This window comes from Periophthalmus magnuspinnatus, chromosome 11, assembly GCF_009829125.3.
Source record: "Periophthalmus magnuspinnatus isolate fPerMag1 chromosome 11, fPerMag1.2.pri, whole genome shotgun sequence".
Classification (NCBI taxonomy): Eukaryota; Metazoa; Chordata; class Actinopteri; order Gobiiformes; family Gobiidae; genus Periophthalmus; species Periophthalmus magnuspinnatus.
In genome coordinates, this window is record NC_047136.2 from 21,582,356 (window position 1) to 21,607,732 (window position 25,377).

Sequence of the window (25,377 nt, forward strand, 5' to 3'; positions counted from 1 at the left end):
AGGGCTGCCCTTTGTCACCGGTTCTGTTCATTATATTTATGGACAGAATTTCTAGGCACAGCCAGGGGCCGGAGGGGGTCTGGTTTGGGAACCACAGGATTTCATCTCTGCTGTTTGCAGATGATGTTGTCCTGATGGCTTCTTCAAGCCAGGACCTGCAACAGGCACTGGGGCAGTTTGCAGCCGAGTGTGAAGCGGCTGGGATGAGAATCAGCTCCTCCAAATCCGAGGCCATGGTTCTCGACCGGAAAAAGGTGGTTTGCTCTCTGCGGGTGGGTGGTGAGTCTCTGCCCCAAGTGGAGGAGTTCAAGTATCTCGGGGTCTTGTTCACGAGTGAGGGAAGGATGGAGCGGGAGATTGACAGGCAGATCGGTGCAGCGTCTGCAGTGATGCGGTCGCTGTATCGGTCCGTTGTGGTGAAGAAGGAGCTGAGTCCAAAGGCAAAGCTCTCGATTTACCGGTCAATCTACATTCCTACCCTCACCTATGGTCATGAGCTCTGGGTAATGACCGAAAGGACAAGGTCACGGATACAAGCGGCTGAAATGGGTTTCCTCCGCAGAGTGGCCGGGCGCACCCTTAGGGATAGGGTGAGGAGCTCGGTCACACGGGAAGAGCTCGGAGTAGAGCCGCTGCTCCTACACGTTGAGAGGAACCAGCTGAGGTGGCTCGGGCATCTGCTCAGGATGCCTCCTGGACGCCTCCCTAGGGAGGTGTTCTGGGCATGTCCCACCGGGAGAAGGGCCCGGGGAAGACCCAGGACACGCTGGAGGGACTATGTCTCTCGGCTGGCCTGGGAACGCCTTGGGGTCCCACCGGAGGAGCTGGAGGACGTGTCCGGGGTGAGGGAAGTCTGGGAGTCCCTGCTTAGACTGCTGCCCCCGCGACTCGGCCCCGGATAAGCGGAAGAAAATGGATGGATGTAAGTGGGAACAAAAAGGCAGGATTTTCATGGTGGTGTGTACCCTGCGGTTGCAAGCGGTGACGAGGGCCTTTATCGCCCGCGTGTTGCTTTTTATTATTATTATATCTGATCATTCTCCCATCTCACTTCAGTTTAATAATGTAATACCTAAGCAAAACTACATTTGGTGCCTCAATCCCCAATTCTCACTGGATCGTAACGTTGTTTTGTATTCGATCGTATTGACAGGTTCATTTTAATTAATGACAATGGGGAAGTAACAGACAGAGGCTGTATTATTTCATATGAGTCACAGAAAAAGGAACTTAAAGACCGTCTCAGTCACCAACAGATTACAAAATGGTCCTTAAAATCAAATGAACACATCATATTTGAAGTAAATACATTAGAAAAACAATATTGAAATTAAAGAAAAAAACAATTTGAATTGAAATGCATCAGAGATGCTGTTAGAGCCACTGAGAGACAAGGTAAACACACATCACAAAGCATAAAAAGAACATCAGGAGAGCTGCTAACTATTCCTCAAAATATTTATTCAAAATGTAAAGAATTCTATGATGAACTTTATACAAACAAAACAAATGCCACAGTCTCTGATTTTTACACCTTTTCATGTTACAGTCCCACTATTGACAGAGGGGTCCAAACAAGACACAGAGCGGCCCGTGACAGAAGCCCATGTGCTCCAGTCACTCCGCTCTTGTAATGCAGCAGGTCCAGACACATTTGGTTGTGAGTTTTATTTTATACTTTTTCATGCAAAGTCAATACCTATAATGATTAGAATGGCACAACACTCGCTAATAGAAGAGAAAAGAACAACAGTTAAATCTCATTCAGTATTACTGCCATGCGGCCATCACCATGACATCACCATAGCAACAGTTAAGGCAAATGTAGTTACCATAAAGTGTCACTGCTTCTTCTTCTTCTGCTCATTTACAATTTCGTGGCTGGTTTTAAAGGTGTGTTATGTAAAGTTTCTGGGGGAGGATTCATCACCAAGTCCCAAACAGCCTCACGAACTCTTGTAAAGTCCATGCTGCTGTTTTGAAGCACGCTATTGGCTCACTCTACACCCACAACAGTCCACACACACATGTGCACACACACACGTGCACAGACGCACACTCTGCCACTGACTACAAGCAGTAGCCACAGCTGCCCTGATGCCAGTCTGGTTCAGTGTCTTGCCCAAGGACACAAAGCCTACCAGTCAGCTTAACTGCGTCTCAATCTCCTAAAAATCCTGGTGAATATCCCTGAACGTTGCCTGTTTTTCCGATCCTGTTTTCCCTGTTTCACCAGTGCTGCCGATGTTTCCTGTGTTTTTGCCACATTTTGGGATAACTCTTCAACTCTAATTCTAAGCTGGACTTGAGCTTCTGTTAACTCTGCTCTCTTCTTTCTCTCCTCTTTGTACTTTTGTTGTAGCTCGTACACCATGTTCACCAGCTCATGTTTGTCTTTTGTCAGAGTTTCCAAGTGACTCATCCAAGTGGCCTCTCTTTGCACCAATTCGTCCTTTAGATATTCCACTTCTCTTTCATTGTCTGCCTGCTGCCTCTGACTTTTTAAAACGTTGTCTAATCGGTATTTTACTTTGTGTGTGTGTCGCCTCCTTCGGAACATTTTTCCGCTCTTTAGATTCTAATTGTTTGCTTTTAGAGAGTTTTTCAATTTCTTTTCTAGACTGGGCTTTTTCATTTGGACAATCGGATGGGCTGCTTCGGTCTGCCTCTGACTTTTTAAAACGTTGTCTAATCGGTATTTTACTTTGTGTGTGTGTCGTCTCCTTCCTCCGAATATTTTTCCGCTCTTTAGATTCTAATTGTTTGCTTTTGTGCTGCTCAAGTTCACTACAAGGTTTTTCAATTTCTTTTCTAGACTGGGCTTTTTCATTTGGACAATCGGATGGGCTGCTTCGGTCTGCCTCCAGCTTTTCCAAAGGTTGTATAATCGGTAATTTACCTATTGTGTATGTCCTCGCCTTCTTCGGAACATTTCTCCGCTCTTTAGATTGTAATTGTTTGCTTTTGTACTGCTCAAGTTCACTAGAGAGTTTTTCAATGACTTTTCTTAACTGGGCAGTTTCGTCTTGTTCTTGGTGTCCTTCAATCGTTTCCCTGGTTTCAGTCTGAAGTTCAGTTTCTGCAGTGGATGTTTTAACTACAGGCTCTTTTAGACTGAGCTGAGATGTCAATGTTTTGATTTTGGATTCATATTGGACTAGTTTGTTCTCAGCTTCTCTTTCTGCTTCCCTACACTGACTTAGCTGTGCTTGCAGTGTGCGTTCTTTCAGACTGAGTGCTGATACTTGTGTTTCCAGATTCTCCACTTTGTCCAATAATTCGATATTTTGTTGTTTCAGTGTGTCCACAGCGTTTAGGGCGTTTTCAGTGAGTCTGTCAGCTAACTTTAAGAGGTTTATACTGTTTTCCAGACTTTTCATCTGAGCCTGAATGTTCTTTGCGTCCATTGCTGTATCGCTGTGTTTGTTGTGTTTGTTAATCTGTAATACTAGTGACATTATCAGATACTTTTTAAACTTCTCTTCTGCTGCAAAACTGCTGAGTTTTGGGTGTCTCGTCTACAACTGAAATAAACTAATGCAGTGAGGGTTTACATGCTTTGCCACTTTGTGATGTCATCATACTTTGTGATGTCATCATACTTTGTGATGTGTCACCATGGTAACATAAGAATTCATGGTAACATAAGAAGTCTGTCATTGAAATGCATGGGGTTCAAATTACTGGACTTTGTTGAAGACTAAATAGATGCTCTACACTAATCCAACTATGGCCTAAAATTCAAGTTTCCAAAAAGGAGTAATCATAAAACACAATTCAAAAAGATGAAAAATGTCTCCCTGGCGCCCTCTTAAAGAGTGAAAATACATTACTCCAATGGACGAAGACCCCAAACCTTTTCAAACATAGAAATACAGAACTGAGCATAAATGTCATGACAAGTAAAAAAACTCTATTATGACCTCGTCCTAAACCCAACAGGAAGTCGGCCATATTGGACAGAACCCCATTTTTGCAAAATTGTACTTTTGTTACTTTTACCATCTCCACCTTGGAATTTCTTTCAAAAGGCTTTTATAATTGGTCAAACTAACCTACACCCATGTGCAATAAATATTATTGTTTACATTTTTGATGAATTCAAAATATGGTTGTGGGATTTTTGAAAAGCATCAAAATGTGTATTCTCACAAGTTGTGTCGAACTGAGTCGAATCAAATGAAACATTTGTGCACATTGGCAAACTGAATGCAATGATGTACAAAATCTTAAAAAACTGCTCTACAGCGCCCCCTTGAAAATTTCAATGGGGTCACAAAAATGGTGAAAGTGTCATGTATTATATTGCTTGTTGTATTGATTACTATCTGTGCATTGATTATTGACAATCTTAAGAGACCACACTTCACTTTGATTCGGTTAAATCTGCCTGTTACTCAGTTGGACTGAGAAGGAGTGGTCTAGGGCTGTCGCGGTTAAAGAATTTCCCTTGCAGTAAGTTTACTTGCCTCAGCACCACAGTGTGTGGTATAGCACATAGGAACATATTACTAGATGTAAATTGGGGTTGTAAAAATTGCAACATTCAACCACTTTTCACTAAACGTAGCTTTAGAGATGAGTTCCAAGGATATATTATCATGTTATGCGCCCGTCATTCGCCATGACGTCGGGGTCCGCCATTGACCTCTCATTGACTTCCATTCATTTTAGCAGTAACAAGTATGGCCCATGCCTGCGGCATGGGGGCTTGGATAGGGCTCGATGCCAGGAGTGTGTTTGGGGACATGAGCGCTTCGCCCATTGACTCAATGTTGACGCTGACATGCTAGCAAGAACAAATATGCATGTCCCATGCCTACGGCATGGGTTGCTAGGACACAGGAGTCTGTGCAGGGGGCGGTGCTACCACGAAGTTGAGACAGTCTGCAACGATGAGTCCATGGGCGAAGCCCATGGACTCATCGTTGCGGAAGCAATAGGCCCTACACCCTGTAGGGGCTCGGGCCTAATAATAAATACAAGATAGATAAGTTTAATGCCATAGTGTGGTACGTTGTATGCAATACAAAAACATCCCCATAGAGACAAGACCACTGCATATATTATCTATCAGAAAATATAGTATGTTATAGTGTGCGTTTAAATTAATAAGAAATATTTTAAAGGCTAAAACATATTTTGAAAAACATCCATTCTCCCTGTGCTCGCTGCTCCACAGATTTGACTAGTAACTTAGACTTTTTTTTCTCCATGGAGATAGACATATTTAGCGTAATAATGTGGAACATTCTAAGCAAAGAATTAACATGTCCATGGAGAAAACATGGTGGTCGAGACTCCAGAAACCAGAAAAATTACAGATTACACCTTTAAATAACAACTGCTGAGCTCACAAGAATCAAATGAATTTTAGAACATTTGTAGCTGTCATTGCCATAAACTGTTTATATAAATGGACATGGCTAAGCTGCGACCTGCTGTGTTCCAAAAGTGAACATGGCCCTTCCGGCTCCAATTCAGTTTCTATTAAAAAGCTGTGGCCCCTCTCTCTGTAACTGCTGCTGTCAGACTCATGACTTTGGTCTTAAAATGTTCGTATTAGCCCACTCTACATGATCCTGGTGTTTTTATTTCACTATGGTGACCCTAAATCAAGATATGAGCATTAATAACAGACAAATCAGGCGCTTTCTTTCCCAGAGGTCACTCCCACTAGTGTTAGCAACAGGCTTGATTGACCGCGTTGTTAAGTGCCCGCTCCCTGCTAAACCAGCATTGTGGGTGGGAAGGGGCGTTACCTTCAACAGCCTCGCTTCAGATTGGCTCTTTGGTTGCTATGATATTCGTGGGCGGCTCCAAATTAACCCTATAACTGCTGTGGGTGACGTCACACTCCCTTAGTCCACTTTTTTATACAGTCTGTGGTTATTACAGATTTTTAGCTCACACTTACCCAATTTGTTGCAGCTAATAACTTGAATAGAAGAACGTTACTTCTGGCCTTATCTGTTCCACTAACGACTACATTTATGACATAATAATCTGTAACTCTTCATGCTGCAGATGTAGAAAGTCAAACATTGCAGACTTTGAGCGCGGGCGGTGTGTGAGTGCACAGTTATGTGTTTAACAGGAGTTTTTGTGTACTTGAGAGAGTGGGACATGTATGACGTCGCTGTGGGAGACCGTGGGAATGATATTAGGCTCAGAGGGTTTTAATTGTTCTGCTCTTCAAAGTGTCACTGATTAGTTTAACTCCAGTCGCAGCAGCAGGAGGCCCAGATGCATGATACTACGGCATCATGGGAAAAAATCTATCTTCACTAAAACAGCCTGTACCTGATTGTGTGTAGTCACGTTTTGTGCAGCTATTAAAGTGTTCATATAAAGCTTTGTGTGGATTTTTTAGGCAGTAGGTCGGTCAAAACAAGATATCGGCCTGTGCTGGAGAGACACTAAAAGGCCCAAATATTGATCTGATATCAGTCATTCAATTCATTTACTGAGCTTAACTTGTCAAAATGTCCAACAAAAACTACATCATTAGCTTGTTAGGTAATATTTTACGTTAGGGAACAAATATCAAGGGATAACGAGTGGGGATAGTGATACTAAGTAGTTAAAGGAGGAAATCTGTCTTCTCTAAAATGGCCTGCACCTTTTTGATGTATTGTGTTGGTCGACATATTTCATTTTGTTAAGTTCACTAAACTAAACTTAACTCATCAAAATGTCTGACAAAAACTGCTCAATGTTCTCACTAGTTTGTTTCTTGGCTAACCACACTGCTGCTTTCATACAAGTTGATGAGCGCTCATTTGTAAGTGAGGTTACACACACACACACACACACACACCAAACCATCAAATTTGAACTGCGACTCCGACTGAGCTACTGTATAAACCGTCCAAGAAAACACTCTCCAATTTGTCCACAGAAATTGCTTTTAAAATTAAAATCTGCAGATGCTTTGAGTCAGAGTATCATCACAAATGTTAAGTTGATATTAAGAAGATGCGGACAGGCTGAAGATTTAAAACTCTCTCAAACTTTCCAAGCCAATGAGCTCTGTGCACAACAGCGCCCTCAACCTCTCTGTTAACGTCACTACTTCCTGTCCAGTTTAATCTTTTATGAGGCTTTTGCAGAGTCACGCAAAAGTGAATAAATATTTAAGGATCAGGCAGTGGACAGGGAGCTGCAGGTGGATGTTTCGCTATTTCGCTATTTTAACCGTGATTCAAGATATGAACATTAATAACAGACAAACCAGGCGCCTTCTTTCCCTGAGGTCACTCCCGCTAGCCTTAGCAACAAGACTGACAGCGTTGCTAAACCAGCGTGCGGGAAGAGGTGTTACCTTCAGTAGCCTAGACTTGGATTGGCTCTTGCTATGATACTCGCGGTCGACTCCAAATTCGCCGCTGTAACTGCTAGCAAATGTTATGGATGTTAGTTCACTTCTTCATCGGTCTTAATTTTCTGCTTCTTTGCAATTATGATTAATTCTGTTGACAAAATTCCAGTAAAACTCTCAGCATTTCACAGGCAGTCTCTCTTAGCATGGGCACTTGCATACAAACATCATTTCTCTCCTCATATTTTTTTTTTATTTGTAATAATAAATACATACTATACAAAAGCAAATTATGATTTTATCCTCACTGGTTTAACAAAGACATCCTCCTGGTGGGTCAGCTCTTTGACAGACATGGACATTTACTGAGGTACAACACATTCAATTTGAAATATAACCTTGCTGACCAAAGAAATATGTGAACTATTTAAAAATACTGTCACTGATAAAAAATATGTGCTCACTGACTGTAACGATCACCACCGTAAGAAAAATCTGTTTTGCTCCTGTCTGTAAGAATAATCGAAAAATACGTGCTCTCCTACAACAGGATGTTATCTCTGTGTCCTCTGCTAATTTTTACTGGAGAAAATTTGTCCCTGATATTATTTGGAAAAAAGGATGGACTTTGAACCAAAAGTTTATGATAAATAATAAGATGAGACTTTAAAATAATGCATAAAATTTACCTGACTAATCAATTTATGCTCAAATATATCAAAACAATTGACTCAAATTTTATAAATCCTAACTTTTTACAAAAAATTGAGCGTATCATTTTTGGTGTACATGATAAGAACTTAGACTCAAATAAAAACATGGCAATTAATTTAATTATTTTATTTGGCAAATTTTATATTCATAAAAATACATTTTCTTGTATATCTTAGTTTTTTCCTGTTTTAATTAAGCAGTTAGAATCCTACACATCCACTATCTCCAAAAGCTTAAACAAAAAAGCCATAATAATATTTGAAGTTTACACATCTTTGTAAAAATGTAACAGTGGAACCATTTAACGTTTTTTTCTTTTGTTTGTTTTTTTTGTTTGTTTTTTTCTATGTACGCCTCCCCCTGGCATTCTATGTTTTCTTATGTTTTGTTGTGTTCTGTATCTTATCTTTGTAATACTTGACTTTTCTATAATAAAATAATAATGTTAGAAAGAGAGATGGTTGTGTCTCAATACTAATACTGATTTAGACTCAACAACAACACCACACACTGAAGTATTCTAGATAAAATAAAAATAACTGGGTTGTCTTTATTTTAATTAATTTTTATTGTAATAGGTTGTTTATTTTATGTTTACTGATTTTAATAAAAGTGACTGTTAGCTTTGAGGCACCTTTTAATATGAGCACCGCTGGCATCTTCAACAACCGACAATTACTCACACACTACATTCAACAAGGTGGATGAAGTGTCTTGCCAAAGGAAACAACAACATACACTGGTCAGAGCTGTTTTGGAGATGTGTGAACGTTCTTATCGTGAGACACAAACGCCAAAACTGTTATGAAAAACAAAAGAAAAACTGTACAAAAAACAGAGTAAAAAGTGTTGTTTTGTGTTTTTGGAAAGACAAATAAAAGTCGTATTTGATGATTGATCTTCAGGGACAACTAAATCCAAATGGGACAAACTTTGAATGGCGGCGTAGAGCTTTTGTTTGAGAACGACCCCCGCTGAGTTTATGAAAAATGAAAATGCAGAAGTAGTTTTAGTAACAAAGAAGCCCTGACAAGCTAAAACTGCAGAGTATAAATAACAAACAACCAAATGACCAGGAAAAACACGAGAGAGGCAGAGAACACGACTGAAATCAGAATGAATCGAGTCAGTCTGGAGAGTGAACTTTAAAAACATGGAGGAGCACATCTGTGTTTTCAACAGATTAAAACACGAAACAGGGAAAAGAGACTACGTGGAGATAGAAAAATCAATGCCAAAACTTTGGAAGATTCCCGGGAAAGTAAGAACCTCTGCATGGAGACAAGCACAGACCCATTAGAAAAGTTACAAATCAGGTCTGTGGAGATGCAAGCCCCCTCACAGCATAGGTGCATGTTTGAAAGCAATAAATATAATGAAAAAGGAGATTATTTTAATGTAGTTTTTGGCTAAAATCATGTTACAGTGGGACTTTAAAGGTACACTATGTAACTTTCCTAGTGGAGCGCCACCTGCTTGTCTCCATAGAGACATTATTGCTTTGCCAATGTTCCACAGTATGACATAGAACTAGATAAATGATCTTCTAGATGATCTTCAAAAACAGGTGTTTTTATAGTTAAAATACACTGGGAAGAACATGCATTTTTACTGTGAGCGCAATCACCTCTCCACAGATCTGACTGGTAACTTAGCACCTGTAAAGTGGCAGCACCTTATTTAACAACACCCTACCTGATTTTTACCGTCTTAAAAATGTGAAAAACAGAACTATATACCAACCTTATGCATTCAGAGCATCTTAATAATTCACTATAATGAGTTTAAAAGAATTTTTCACAACTTGTCCAAGAGACAGCAACAACTAGCATGCTAGCGCCCACTTCCTGGTTATCGGACACTTTCTAATTAGACGCAGACAGCACACAACGGACTTATTTTGGCCTAAAGAGCTGCTTATACAATATATTTGTACTGGACATAGACACGTTTTGCTCAAAAAATTGGTTATAGGACTTTTTAACGCTATAGAAACAGATACGTTTAATGTCGTACTGTGGAACATTTCAACATGTGCAGATAAAGAAAACTCCAAGTATATCTGGAATGAAGAAATGGGATTAAATCATGATTGTACGATTTAAATCATACTGAATAATAGTTGATGTTAATTTGCGATAATTCAAAAGTAAACGTCCTGTTACTGACAGAGAAAAACTGGCATCGACACAAAACCGACTTGCCCTGTAATCTCCGCGCCTGTTCCTCTCTCCTCTCTCCTCTGCTCCGGTTCACTCGCATTTCCAACTATTTGAAGTGGGATAAACAAATTTCATGGGCGCTCTCAAAATGAAACCGACCTCTATCTCTGCTCTTTTCTATTCCAACAACAAAAGAACGGCGCAGTTTAGAAGCGGTGATCGTGGGTGTAAACCGGGGCCAATGCAGAATGTAATGGTGTCACTATCTCGGCGGCCATATTGGGGAGGGAAAACAGGCATCATGCTGTGTCGTTTATAGCTAACACATCCCATAAGAAACACATTTGATCTTTGGACTAAGCTAACGGCTAACGCTAGTGTCTGTACGCAGAGGTCATGCTGGGGCTTTCTTCCATAACTTCAAACATTACAGGGACAGATATGGTTATGTTTATATTTGGTGGGGGACTACACACTGGGCTAACACTGATACAGGGTTTGGTTTGAATGCTAATAAGACAGCCAAAAAAAATATGTTAGTGTATTTGAGTCTTGATTTGAGTCTAATTCAGGATAACGCCTTATGCAAGTGGGAAAAAGAGACGGGATTATATTTTTCCATATATTTTTAAAGGGATTTTGGATGAGAACCATCAGAGAGCAACTGCCAGAGACTGACACTTTTATACTTTAGAGTTTCTGATAAATAAAATTGCTTCATAACTAGACGAAGACGCTGTGAGCTGCGTTAAAATATATTCTGGGGTTAAATATCTATAATATACAGCACGTTCAACAGCTCGATACAGCCATGTTTTGACGCACGGTTCACTTGGGGCATCGTTGGCACGGGTCAGTTTTGTTGGTCAGAGTTGGGTCTCCATGCAACTGATGTTCTGGGTTGCCAGGTTTCAGTGACCCAACCCTCACAAGAGCGTTTGAAAAGTCGTCCAAAACCCGCAAACCGTATGGCGCGGCTGGATTGAGCTAAAAGTAGCGCTCTCCCCGCTCTCTCGCGCAAATAAAAGCTCCACCGAACGCACATAGCTTTGGATATGAAGGTTTGGCCCTGAAATTCAGGACTTTCAATAGGATTCTTCTAAAATCAATACGTTTCGTGGAAAATAGCTGTGCCCAAACCGTTTTTTCACCCGTGGCAGCTCTTAAAAAGCCACCCCACGATTGACTTCGTAATAAATAAATCTAAATCACACCTGAATTATACTTTTAACCATGGCAATTTAAGTAGTACACAAAAAGACATTTAGTAATTCCAAGTCTGTGGCGCTGTGGGACTTGGCTAAAGCTAAAGCTAAACAGGAAAGTACTTCCAGTTACCTCAGTTTTCTTTCAGTTTTGTTTTAGTTCTGTTTATGTGCTGCACTGGCTCACGTTAACCAGGTGTTGCTAACGTGCGCTACCTTTGTTTTCAGAATATCAACACGTCTTTAGTTCAGAGTTGACACCTTTCGTTGTTCTTGTATCTGCTTTTGTATGTGACACTTGGTTGCTATGCCGACGCGTAGATGTGAAGGTCCTCTGGTCAGTTTCTGGTCAGTTTCTGGTCTGTTGTGGAAGCTGGCTCTAGTGAGTTGAGATGGTTTTTGACTCCTACAGTATCGCTCGAGTTCCGAACATAGCCAACCAGACGAACTTTGGCGTGTTTCCTTACACTAGAACGTTACATTAGTATTTTATTCTGAACTTTGTGATGTTGTTTATGTTTCTGCCTGTGTTCTCTCTTGTCCAATCATCTCTCTCAGGTCTGGTATGGTTCACTTAAAGGCTCTGTATCAGATTTTTACCATCTTAAAATGGAAAAAAAGTTATTCCTCACTTACCTTATGCATTCTGAACATCCTAATTACTCACCGTGATGAGTTTATAAGCCCTTTTCACAGCTCTCAGAGACCAAAAAGCTAACAACAACTAGCATGCTAACACGCTCGTCCTGATTATCGCACAATAAAATGCTTTTGACCTCCAGAGCTGCTTATATCTGTGCTGGGGTGACAATTTTGCTCAAACGCATGAGGAAAAACTCAGCTACAAGGCTTATACCGGTGTCTTACCTCTCCCACCATGCCGTTCCACTCCCCGTTGATGTTTTTACCATGGCGACCGTTGGTGACGAGGTAAAGGTCGTAGGTGAAGCCCACAATTTTGGCGAGACGTTTGAGGACATCGATGCAGAAGCCTTTACAGCAGTGCTTCATGGGAACGGCGCCCTCCATCACCAAGCTGCTGGGAAACATAGACAGTATACAAGCGTGTTACATATAGAGGACTGGGAAACGCTCAAATTAAAGCTCCACTGGGTAACTTTTTAGCTATACAATATATATAAGTATTTTGTTTTGGGGCGGCAATCCCCGAACCCGGTGGTGGACACCGGAAGTAAGGGATGCCGTCAAGCTGAAGAAGGAGTCCTATCGAGCCTTGTTGGCTCGTGGGACTTCTGAGGCAGCTGATGAGTACCGGCAGGCCAAGCGTGCCGCGGCTCGGGCAGTCGCAGAGGCAAAAACTCGGGGTTGGGAGGAGTTCGGGGAGGCCATGGAGGAGGACTATTGGACGGCCTCAAAGAGATTCTGGCAAACCGTCCGACGCCTCAGGAGGGGAAAGCAGTGCTTCACCAACACTGTTTACAGTGCGGGTGGAGAGCTGCTGACTTCGACTGGGGATGTTGTCGGGCGGTGGAAGGAATACTTTGAGGATCTCCTCAATCCCACTGTCACGTCTTCCGAGGAGGAAGCAGAAACTGGGGACCCAGAGGCGGACTCGTCCATCACCCTGGCTGAAGTCACTGAGGTGGTTGGCAAGCTCCTCGGTGGCAAGGCTCCGGGGGTGGACGAGATCCGTCCTGAGTACCTCAAGTCTCTGGATGTTGTGGGACTGTCTTGGCTGACACGTCTCTGCAACATCGCGTGGCGGTCGGGGACAGTACCTGTGGAATGGCAGACCGGGGTGGTGGTCCCTCTGTATAAGAAGGGGGACCGGAGGGTGTGTTCCAATTACAGGGGAATCACACTCCTCAGCCTTCCCGGTAAGGTCTATTCCAGGGTACTGGAGAGGAGAATCCGACCGATAGTCGAACCTCGGATTCAGGAGGAGCAGTGTGGTTTTCGTCCTGGTCGTGGAACACTGGACCAGCTCTATACTCTTCATCGGGTCCTCGAGGGTTCATGGGAGTTTGCCCAACCAGTCCACATGTGTTTTGTGGATTTGGAGAAGGCATTCGACCGTGTCCCTCGTGGTGTCCTTTGGGGGGTGCTCTGGGAGTATGGGGTCCGGGGCTCTTTGCTAAGGGCTGTCCGGTCCCTGTATGACCGGAGCAGGAGCTGTGTTCGCATTGCCGGCAGTAAGTCAGACCTGTTCCCGGTGCATGTTGGACTCCGCCAGGGCTGCCCTTTGTCACCGGTTCTGTTCATTATATTTATGGACAGAATTTCTAGGCGCAGCCAGGGGCCGGAGGGGGTCTGGTTTGGGAACCACAGGATTTCATCTCTGCTGTTTGCAGATGATGTTGTCCTGATGGCTTCTTCGAGCCAGGACCTGCAGCAGGCACTGGGGCGGTTTGCAGCCGAGTGTGAAGCGGCTGGGATGAGAATCAGCTCCTCCAAATCCGAGGCCATGGTTCTCGACCGGAAAAAGGTGGTTTGCTCTCTCCGGGTGGGTGGTGAGTCTCTGCCCCAAGTGGAGGAGTTCAAGTATCTCGGGGTCTTGTTCACGAGTGAGGGAAGGATGGAGCGGGAGATTGACAGGCGGATCGGTGCAGCGTCTGCAGTGATGCGGTCGCTGTATCGGTCCGTTGTGGTAAAGAAGGAGCTGAGCCTGAAGGCGAAGCTCTCGATTTACCGGTCAATCTACGTTCCTACCCTCACCTATGGTCATGAGCTTTGGGTAATGACCGAAAGGACAAGATCGCGGATACAAGCGGCTGAAATGGGCTTCCTCCGCAGAGTGGCCGGGCGCACCCTTAGGGATAGGGTGAGGAGCTCGGTCACACGGGAGGAGCTCGGAGTAGAGCCGCTGCTCCTACACGTTGAGAGGAACCAGCTGAGGTGGCTCGGGCATCTGCTCAGGATGCCTCCTGGACGCCTCCCTAGGGAGGTGTTCTGGGCATGTCCCACCGGGAGGAGGCCCCGGGGAAGACCCAGGACACGCTGGAGGGACTATGTCTCTCGGCTGGCCTGGGAACGCCTTGGGGTCCCACCGGAGGAGCTGGAGGACGTGTCCGGGGTGAGGGAAGTCTGGGAGTCCCTGCTTAGACTGCTGCCCCCGCGACCCGGCCCCGGATAAGCGGAAGAAAATGGATGGATGGATGGATTTTGTTTTGGATGTTTTTGCAGTGAAAAGGTAGAAAAAACATGTGTCTACAGTGGGCAGTGGGCTTGCATCTCGACAAACCCATAGACTGTATATATAAATGGACATAGCTAACCTGCTAGTCGCCGCGTTCACTTTCTATTGAAAAACTGTGGCCCCTCTCTCTGTAACCGCTGCTGTCAGGTTAATTATTTTGGTCTTAAAATGTTCGTATTAACCCGCTCTATATGATCCTGGTGTTTTTATTTCACTATTGTGTCCATTAATCAAGATATGAACATTAATAACAGAAACTCGGCTCCAAATTCACCGCTATAACTGCTAGCCTCGATGAGCTTCATGTAGAGCTGAACGCTATGGGTGACGTCACACTCACTTAGTCCGCTTCTTTATACAGTCAATGCACAAACCTGACTCCTCCTGCTTGTCTCCATGGAAATGTGGAGAATTTTGTGAAGTATAGTTTTAACTTGCTAACTCCTGAGAGTTGCGTGGAGATTTACGTGCAGTTTTCTTTGATATGGCGGTGAAGAGCGGAGAGGAGAGACATTCGGCAAGTAGTCATAGCAAGTCTCTGTGAGAAGCTGGCCCAAATCTTGCACCAACAGGCCAAATTACTAGTGAGATCTGTGAAAAGTCCAGCCTGGTCACAATAACAATGCTGTTTTTCCTTCACGTTTTTGAGCAATAAAAACACATGTAACTGAATAACGCACTCCTTTTACACAAGCAGGTGGTCAACGCTTCATCAGAAGAATTACACAGTGTATATATGTTAGAATTTGAATGTGTTTATCATATTAAGTGTGATCTAATACTTGTAATATTTGGACCTGAGCGTAAATGGACAGCTGAGTATTCCATTTCATAAGAGGGTGAATCCATGTGACCTATAGACAGATAACATTAATGAATTTGGAGTGCTTTGCCTTATCTCAGATTGTCTGCGGTTCGGAGGAGCCGACAGGAGCTGACAGGGGCAGACAGGGGCAGACAGGAGCAGACAGGAGCAGCCTTATCAGGGACAGACACGGACTTACCTCATCTGAACTATACCAGCGCAGCTCAGGGATGGCTTTCAAAGAGGGAACGTTCTAGTCAGATTTATAGGTTTAAGCCACTTTTGAATAGCACTATCTCTCATCTGTATATTTAAAGATCCAGTGATTCAGGATAAAGCTACTTTTTTTTTCTTTTTAGCTGTTCTAAAGCTGTTTTTATGGCTCCGGTATATGATGAAGATGCAGTATTTGATAACTATGACTTGTACTGCGATACCAGTACTGTTGTGGTATTTAAATACACTTTTTCTCACAATAAGTTCAGCCAATTTAAAACAAAAACATGCATTGAGTTACTGGTTAAAACTTTACAGAGACCAAACAGGATTGAAGTAAGACTTAAAGATTGGGTATTTTACTTCTATGTGGTATTAAAGAGGGGTATTTTTCTTTTCTGGGGTATTAAAGAGGACATAGTTTAATTTTCTGGGGTATTAAAGAGGACGTATTTTACTTTTCTGGGGTATTAAAGAGGACATATTTTACTTTTCTGGGGTATTAAAGGGGTATTTTACTTTTCTGGGGTATTAAACAGGACATATTTTACTTTTCTGGGGTATTAAAGAGGACATATTTTACTTTTCTGGGGTATTAAAGAGGACGTATTTTACGTTTCTGGGGTATTAAAGAGGACGTATTTTACGTTTCTGGGGTATTAAAGAGGACGTATTTTACGTTTCTGGGGTATTAAAGAGGGGTATTCAACTTTTCTGGGGTATTAAAGAGGGGTATTTTACTTATCTGGGGTATTAAAGAGGACGTATTTTACTTTTCTGGAGTATTAAAGAGGACGTATTTTACTTTTCTGGAGTATTAAAGAGGACGTGTTTTACTTTTCTGGGGTATTAAAGAGGGGTATTTTACTTTTCTGGGGTATTAAAGAGGGGTATTTTACTTTTCTGGGGTATTAAAGAGGGGTATTTTACTTTTCTGGGGTATTAAAGAGGGGTATTTTACTTTTCTGGAGTATTAAAGAGGGGTATTCAACTTTTCTGGGGTATTAAAGAGGACGTATTTTACTTTTCTGGAGTATTAAAGAGGACATATTTTACTTTTCTGGGGTATTAAAGAGGACGTATTTTACTTTTCTGGGGTATTAAAGAGGACGTATTTTACTTTTCTGGGGTATTAAAGAGGACGTATTTTACTTTTCTGGAGTATTAAAGAGGACGTATTTTACTTTTCTGGAGTATTAAAGAGGACGTGTTTTACTTTTCTGGGGTATTAAAGAGGACGTATTTTACTTTTCTGGAGTATTAAAGAGGGGTATTCAACTTTTCTGGAGTATTAAAGAGGGGTATTTTACTTATCTGGGGTATTAAAGAGGACGTATTTTACTTTTCTGGAGTATTAAAGAGGGGTATTCAACTTTTCTGGAGTATTAAAGAGGGGTATTTTACTTATCTGGGGTATTAAAGAGGACGTATTTTACTTTTCTGGAGTATTAAAGAGGACGTATTTTACTTTTCTGGAGTATTAAAGAGGACGTATTTTACTTTTCTGGGGTATTAAAGAGGGGTATTTTACTTTTCTGGGGTATTAAAGAGGACGTATTTTACTTTTCTGGAGTATTAAAGAGGGGTATTTTACTTATCTGGGGTATTAAAGAGGGGGTATTAACTGCTAACACATACAGTATCATTTAGATCGCCATGTTTCCTTTTATTGTTTTGAAAATCCTGTATTTACCCTAAAATACTGTATATTAACATGTTTGGTTTCAGATTCACTTTCTTTTTGCGCTCTGAGAACCCCTTCCTTTGCTCTCCACGCTAAGTCACTCCCATTCAGAGCGCTGTCACATTACAATCGATGCGCATTCTGCTAATGAAACTACTGCACATCGCATCAGGTTTGTGAAGCTGTAGTGTATAGTTTTGTATATTTATGGTGAATTGTCGCGTGGGAGCATGGGTGATGTAGGCTTGTGGGCGGAGCCTTGGACAGAATCGTACTGTTACCGTAAGGACAGTTTGAATAGGGGCCTGGGAGAGATTGCTAGATTACTCAAACATGCATGGATGATATCTAAAACCTCTTTAAGCATGTTTTCTGTTGGTAATATTGATAATGAATTAGATTTTGTTGTTTTGTTTTTTTAATATTCTTTTAAGCTGTAAAAAAATAAATAAATTCCAGTGCTAGAGAGTCCAAAAAGTAGTCCCAAAAGCCAGAAAAATGACCTTTAAAGTCTCATAATAGCTCTGTTAGTCTGGGAGATTAGCTGGACACGCTCATTTGAACTATTCCCACTTTTGAATTGTGTTTTTGTCTGTTAATGTGGAACCTGGTCATGCTCCCATCTGCAATTGGATCAAGTGAACTCTGGAGCTTAACATGTAATTATATGAGAATGGGGTCAAGGCCAATGCATTACATCAGCCGCTCTCGAAATCTGATTAATATCTCATTTTTGGAGCTAAAGAGAAATGCAAGCAGCAAAATCATCTCCTTTCTTTGTGATCATGGGCCTTTGATTACTCACGTCAGACTGTGCAGTTTGCCTGTTTTTGAAGTCATTTTAAATCTGAACTATTCCTCAAAGATTTTAAGATTTTAAATAAGTAGCGTGATTTAAAATGTGTAAATCATAACAAAATGATCCACGGGTGTCAGAGAGTATAACTTTAGAGCAGACACAAGCACAATATGTCTGATTTAAAGGTCTACAAATCAGATATTAATCACATTATGGTGAGCTTATAACTGCAGCCAGTGATTCATTATCTTAATAACCTTTAGGTGCTTTTCAGCCAATGCCGCTGTGTTAGACAGACCACAGCGAGCCAAATGACCATGTTCTGAACAGAGATAAGAGCCTTAGACAGACACTTACTTGTCTGATGAAGATGTCATTGCGTTGCCTGAAATGTTCCACAGTGTCTATCTCCATGGAGGCAAGCAGGTGACGCCAAGAAGTAAAGTTACAGGTCAAGTACCGGTGTAACACATGGTTGCTAGGTAAGATATATGGAATACTCTTGTGTGATGTCATGATTTTGAACCAGGAAGTAAAATTTGAAACCCAAAAAATGACCAAACCACAAAAAAAAAAGTTAAATACAATGATCTTACGTGTGTTTTAGTAAAATGAGTAGTCTAACCCGTCATAGGCTCTTTATAAACTCTATTCACAATCATGTCAGCTAAGCCCCTCCCACGTGTCCCAAGTGTAGTACCTGGAGTTGATGGGCATGCGACAGGGCACAGAGTCCCTGATGCAGGAGCTGGTCCCGGGGTCAGCGGGCTCCACTATGACGAAGGGCCTCTCCTCCAGCGTCACCACCCGAAGGTGCTGCGCGTCGTCCAGAGGTTTGAGGAACGAGCCGTACCGAGACCAGGGGTGGTACCTCAAACGCAGGTGCCCATTCTCCCACCAGCCCACCTGAGGGAGACAGAGAGCCAGAGGAAGAGAGAGATTTATCTGTGCTACTTCATGAATATGGTGGCGGAACATGGGACTGTGTATTTGTTTCTCTTTCCAACGTGATTTTAGTTTGTTTTGTTTGTTGAGGGAGTGGAGGTTGGGGCAGGGCAAAGAAATCAGTGGTATTGTCTAAATAAACAAATAGGTTGTGTTCTGTATATGTTTGTTTCAAATGAACATAGGAAACTGAACCACAAAATCACAAAAGGCAGGGAAAAATAGAATATAGAAAGACAACAACTTCACTTTGAGATCTTTTTTGAACTGGAGACAAACAAAACCAGGCAGACAGAAGGAAACAGGAGGAGACAGGAGGAGACAGGAGGAGACAGGAGGAGACTTGAGGAGACAGGAGCAGACAGCAGGAGACAGGAGCAGACGGGAGCAGAGAGGAGGAGACAAGAGGGTATAGGAGGAGACAGGAGCAGACATAAAGAGACAGGAGGGGACAGGAGCAGACATAAGGAGACAGGAGGGGACAGGAGCAGACAGGAGGAGACAGGAGCAGACAGGAGGAGACAAGAGGGTATAGGAGAAGACAGGAATAGATATAAGGAGACAGGAGGAGACAGGAGCAGACAGGAGGGGACAGCAGGAGACAGGAGCAGACAGGAGGAGACAGGAGCAGACAGCAGGAGACCGGTGGAGACAAGAGGGGACAGGAGGAGACAGGAGCAGACATAAGGAGACAGGAGGAGACAGGAGCAGACAGGAGGAGACAGAAGCAGACAGCAGGAGACAGGAGGAGACAGGAGGGGACAGCAGGAGACAGGAGCAGACAGGAGGGGACAGGAGGAGACAGGAGCAGACAGGCGTTCAAGCACAGTGGTCAAACTCTGCTGCACAAATGAAGTCATTTGATTTGGAGGTGATAATAATGTGCAGGTTCAGTCCATCAGTGTCACTTCTCATTCTCATCTGTTTAAAGTCTGACCTATAACTGACCCTTGACCCCTCTCACTCTGGACACAGACTGCCCTGACACTGCTACTGACACTATTATTGAATACCGCTTCCGATATTGAAACATTTGCACTAATTAAAAAAAAAAAAAAAAAAAAAACACAAGATGGAATTTTTTTTTTTTTTTAATGTCTCATTTTGAAGGTTCTGTGATTACCATTTGAATTTAAATTTTATATTTTTGGTCGAAATTGGATGTGCTACGAACGTGAGGCAACAATCTTTGGGGGAGCTATGGGGGACAATGGCCATTCTAGGGGAGGCTAGGGCCCCCTCAAGCCCCCTTATTCATGTTGTTCATGCTCTTATTTTGTATTTTATTTCATCATAGTTTATATTTACCATCTAACATATTCTTGTCCCCCGTCATTTAAATTGTACAAAATGGGCCAATTCCTGCTCCCGACTGGGCCTGAATATGTAAGAATCCTGGTGAATTTTTCCCTGAAGCTTCACAGTTTGGATTGAACTGTAAAAGGACCAAAAGTACACATCACCTCCACCTAAGAATCTACCAATCCCATATGATTTATTCATTTAATCTGGACAGATTTGATCCCTGGCATTTTTCTCGTTGTTGCATAATAACAAAGGCGTTAGTTTCCAGAGCACAGCTGGTTTTAAATATCACTGTCCTGCTCTGACCCACACCAGTGTAAACAAATCTGTTCCCACCACGAGGGCGGCTCCTCCGGCTCCTCCGACTCCTCTGGCTCCTCCGGCTGCAGATGCTCTCATAGACTTAAACTCCATTTGCATAAGACCCTCACCCCCTCCTCCCCTACTCTCCTCGTCCTTCTACTTCCTCCCCTGTGGATTCCGGCTGGATTCTGGCAGACAAACTCGACGTAGCAGCCAGGATTAGGGGTGAGTTCCACACACACTTTCACTGACGACAGGGATTTCAAAATTCGTTCACGCTGCTGATTGTTGTGATGTTGTTATGATTCTTGTAATGTTCAAAAGTCCTCAAAATGGCGTCCTTAGGAAACACATATCTGATAGTTTAACTGAAATCCATGAACAGCATTTACCAGACCACACAGTTATTTGTATAGTTATTTGTATACTTTAAAAACACTATACACTCACATCTGGTACTGGGGTAACAGTGGCAGTAATCATAATGCTGTTGTGTCCTTAGGCAAGACACTTCACCCACGTTGCCCAGTATGAATATGGTGTGAGTGATTGGATGTAGTCAGAGAGGCTGATGGTGCAGATTGGCAGCCTTGCTTCCATCAGTCTGTCCCAGGGTTAACTTATCATCATCAAGTTCAGACATAATGAATAAAGCACAGAATTGTAAGGTGACTTTGAGAGTCTGGAAAAGTACTTTTGACGACTAAAGCATTATTATTATATTATGACATGACCATGCAATGTTTGAACCATAGGCTGTATAAATAAATGGATATAGATAACCATTTAGCCAGTGTTCTAAATAGGAAGTGAAAATGGGCACACATCTGGCTCTAATTCAGTTTCTATTGAAAAACTGTGGCCCCTGCTGCTGTCAGACTTGTCATTTTGGTCTTGAAACGTTCGTATTAACTCACTCTACATAATCCTCGTGTATTTATTTTTTCACTATTGTGTCTGTAAATCAAGATATAGACGTTAATAACAAACAAATCAGGCGCCTTCTTTCCTTGAGGTCGCTCCCACTAGCGTTAGCAACAGGTTTGATTGACAGCGTTGCTAAGCAGCCGCTTCCTGCTAAACCAGTGGTGTCAGGGGGAAGGGGCGTTACCTGTATTGGCTCACTCTGTATTGGCTCTTTGGTTGCTATGATACTCGCACACGGAATTCCAAATATGAAACTCAGAAACAAATTGGCTTCTATACCTGCTCTAGCCTCGATGAGCTTTGACTGACTTAAGCTTGGAATAATTTAGATTTTTTTGTTTTTTTTTGTTTTTTTGTTTACTACTTTCCACTACATTGATAGTTTTGATGCTTCAGTGAGAATCTCCAGTCTTTTTCCTGGCCGTGTGTTTAGAAGTACTTTAAAGTTTAGATCATGTCTCTGCACAGAGGCACATTCAACAGCCACATTAAAAGAACATGAGTTTATTCATAGAGCTAACCACTCTGCCACTGCCTTTAACAGGCCCAAAATGAACCATGACATAATTATCACAGAAACACTGAGACCAGATCCTCAAGAAACTGAGCGTGGAACTGAAGAACAAGAAGAAACTCTCTGAATGAGACGTGTGCGTGTTCAGAGCGCCGTGACATCGTTCCTAAGTCGACCAGTCTGTTCTAAACAAATGTGTCAAATTTACACGGAAAAGAACAAGTCTAACACTAAAGACACGAGTGACGCTTTGTCATCTGATCATGAGTCTGGTACGAGGCAGAGACGACCCTCACTCTGAAGAATATGGACTTGTTACTGTAGTTGGATGTGTATAGACTATTGCCTGGCCAGTCCAGACTACACACTATTAGTACTTTACAAAAACATTATGATCTGGAACTGTAGTCTGCCTCCTCCATTTGTGATGATCAGGATTCACAGGCAGATTAAAGGTCCTATATGACACTAAACTGACTCTTATGAGCTTTAAGTCATGTTCTAATGCTGTTACCTCCTCAAAAACAGACCTGGAGTGGTGTTTTGTTTCATTCACACATGTTTGAGTAACACTTTATCATTAGTTTGTAACATCTACAAACGTCAAAATGCTCTGTTCCACCTTGTGATGTCATGAAGTGTAACAGCTCCTTTTATCTTTAGCTCAGTAGAGATTGGCATTTCCAGGACTGAAATGATCCAAATGATTCTAGTGAAGGTGTGTGGAGTTTAAAAACACAGTGGAGCACACAGGACTGAGACACAGATCAGTTTTCTGCAGAATCAACAATGTAAGCACCAAAATCGAATTTATTTTAGGTAAAGCGATACGTATATTTTGTTCTGAATCACACGAGAATCTTCAAGAGGAGATGTCCCATGTGTTAGAATTACAAATAAAAAAACAAAACAAAAACTCTTCTATGGTCATCAGGCCAAGTTTACAGGTCAGATCTGTGGGCAGGCGAACCCTCTCAAAGTAAGAATGACTTTTCTTTAGTAATAAAAAAAACCCCAAACACTTGCACTGAACAAATGCAAGTCTCAGACAAAGCAGCAACACCAACTTCATGGAGACAAGCAGGTGTCAGACCCTCCATTAGAACATGTTACATAGTGGTCCTTTAAAGTGAATATGGTTAGAATACACAATTCACTAAAGCATTATTTATTTACTTACTTGCTTACTTTTTTTTTTTTTTTTATTTACTTATTTGTATAGTTTAAAACTTTGTATCAGTTCATCATTTGACTTCCTGGTTGGCACTGGTCAGCAGCACGTAAAAGAAAAGTTACCTAGCAACCACAACATAAACCAAGGGCCAAAACTTGTCTAAATTGCAAAATATCCAATTAGACAAAATTAAACTAAATGACAACACCTTTGTTTTGTTAAATAAAGGTTTCAAATGTCTTGCAAATATATTTTGTGTTGGTATTCAGATTTTGTGTTAGAACTCAGCACTACTTCCTTTTACTTTTGTTTGCAAGTTTTTCGTACAAACTTTCACCTAATGGATGTAAAAAAAACAAAAAAACAAACAAACAAAGGTACTGTCCCACCAAACCAAGTCAGAATTAGAAAAAAACATGAACAACTGATATAAACTTACTCAATCTGAAAACACTGTGTTCCACCTTGTGATGTCATCATGTGGTAATAGAGGAAGTGCTCCATTGTGTTTTTAAACTCCAAACACCTTCACTAGAATCATTTGGATCATTTCAGCGCTGGAATTGCCACTTATCTCACCTGAACTAAAGGTAAAAGGAGCTGTTAATTTGAAAACTACCACTTCATGACATCACAAGGTGGAACAGAGCATTTTAATTTGTAGATGTTACAGACTAATAATAAATGACGATGATCTCAGACTGATAAACCTCCTGATGAGACTCTCTGCTCCAAATCCCAACTGTTCCCAATCACGTGTTCCCCTCGTGTCACAGTGGTTATCCCTGCTCCTCCCTCTCATCAGGAGGTCATGGGATAGACTCCTGATCTCTCTGAGTGGAGTTTGCATGTCCTTCCTGTGATACTGCGGCAGAGTGGTTATCTCCTCCTCTCAATAATTGAAAGAGTTTTCATAGAGTGCCATAAATAACACTGTGCAGTTGTTTTATGTTTTATGATAATGAGTTGGAGTCTCGTGTCCCCTGGTTCACCTCTCTCCTCCACGCTGGACGCTCGCTGTCGTAAATACACTTAACAGCTGTTTAAATCTGACACAGAGGCGCACGGCTGAATCAACGAGACAACATGACTTTGGTTGTGTGAGGTTTGATTTGAAAAACACTGCATAAAAGTTTAAATTGTAGATCAAAAATGTATAAAAAAGTAGGCTAAATGAGTGTGACGTCACCCACAGCGTCCAGCTCCAGTCAAATGAAGCTCATCGACGCTAGAGCAGATATAGGTCCAATTTGGAGCAGAGTTACATATTTGGAATTCCAACTGCGAGTATCATGGCAACCAAAGAGCCAATCCGGAGCGAGGCTGTTGAAGGTAACGCCCCTTCCCGCCCGCACCGCTGGTTTAACAGGGAGCAGGCACTTAGCAACGCTGTCAATCAAACCTGTTGCTAACACTAACGGGGGTAATCTCGAGGAAAGGAGGCGCCTGATTTGTCTGTTATTAATGTTCATATCTTGATTTACAAACACAATATTGAAAGGAAAACACCAGGATCATGTCGAGCGGGTTAATATGAACATTTTAAGACCAAAGTGACGAGTCTGGCAGCAGCAGTTGCAGAGAGAGGGGCCAGTTTTTCAATAGAAAGTGAATTGAAGGCAGAATCAATGGAGTCAGAAGCGCAAACATTATCACTTCCTTCTTAACTGGAACATGGCAGCTAGCACTTTAGCTGTATCTATTTACACATACAGTCTGTGGTTAACACTCACAGTCCCATTGGAAATATGAATACATTATATTGTAGAACATATTCAGTCTCCCAGATCTAAGCAAGAACAGAGACGTCATTTTCTATTTTGTTTTTTTCTCATACAGAGTGAAATCAGTCTGGTCCCCACTCCCTCCATCACACCTTAAGCCAGGACCAAACACGATCGTCCAATCAGATTTGTTTATTTCAGTGGCGCATGTAAAATGATATTCCTCTCACTTCAGATGAACAGAGTTTGATTCTTCTCTCATTGATTCTGCTGAAATCCGTGTTTTCTTTTTCAGTCCCCATATTTGTTTTGATACAGGAGGACCATGCGTGTCTCTGATTGGTTAATCCACCTGTCAATCACGCCCATTTTGTTTTTTCCTCTGTATATTTGTTTTTTTGTGGACTTTTTATGTAAAGTGC

At 42.0% G+C, this 25,377-nt stretch overlaps 1 protein-coding gene across 1 annotated transcript in view; it reads right to left on the minus strand.

The window, feature by feature from the left end:
- grin2da (glutamate receptor, ionotropic, N-methyl D-aspartate 2D, a) overlaps nt 1-25,377 on the minus strand; it is a 231,559-nt gene that overhangs the window by 85,989 nt on the left and 120,193 nt on the right. Inside the window, exons 7-8 of the mRNA XM_033974905.2 lie at nt 18,764-18,969; nt 12,270-12,438 (exon numbers count right to left, since the gene is read on the minus strand). Of these exons, the coding sequence (XP_033830796.2) occupies nt 12,270-12,438; nt 18,764-18,969 (375 nt within the window). The remainder of the gene's footprint in view (nt 1-12,269; nt 12,439-18,763; nt 18,970-25,377) is intronic.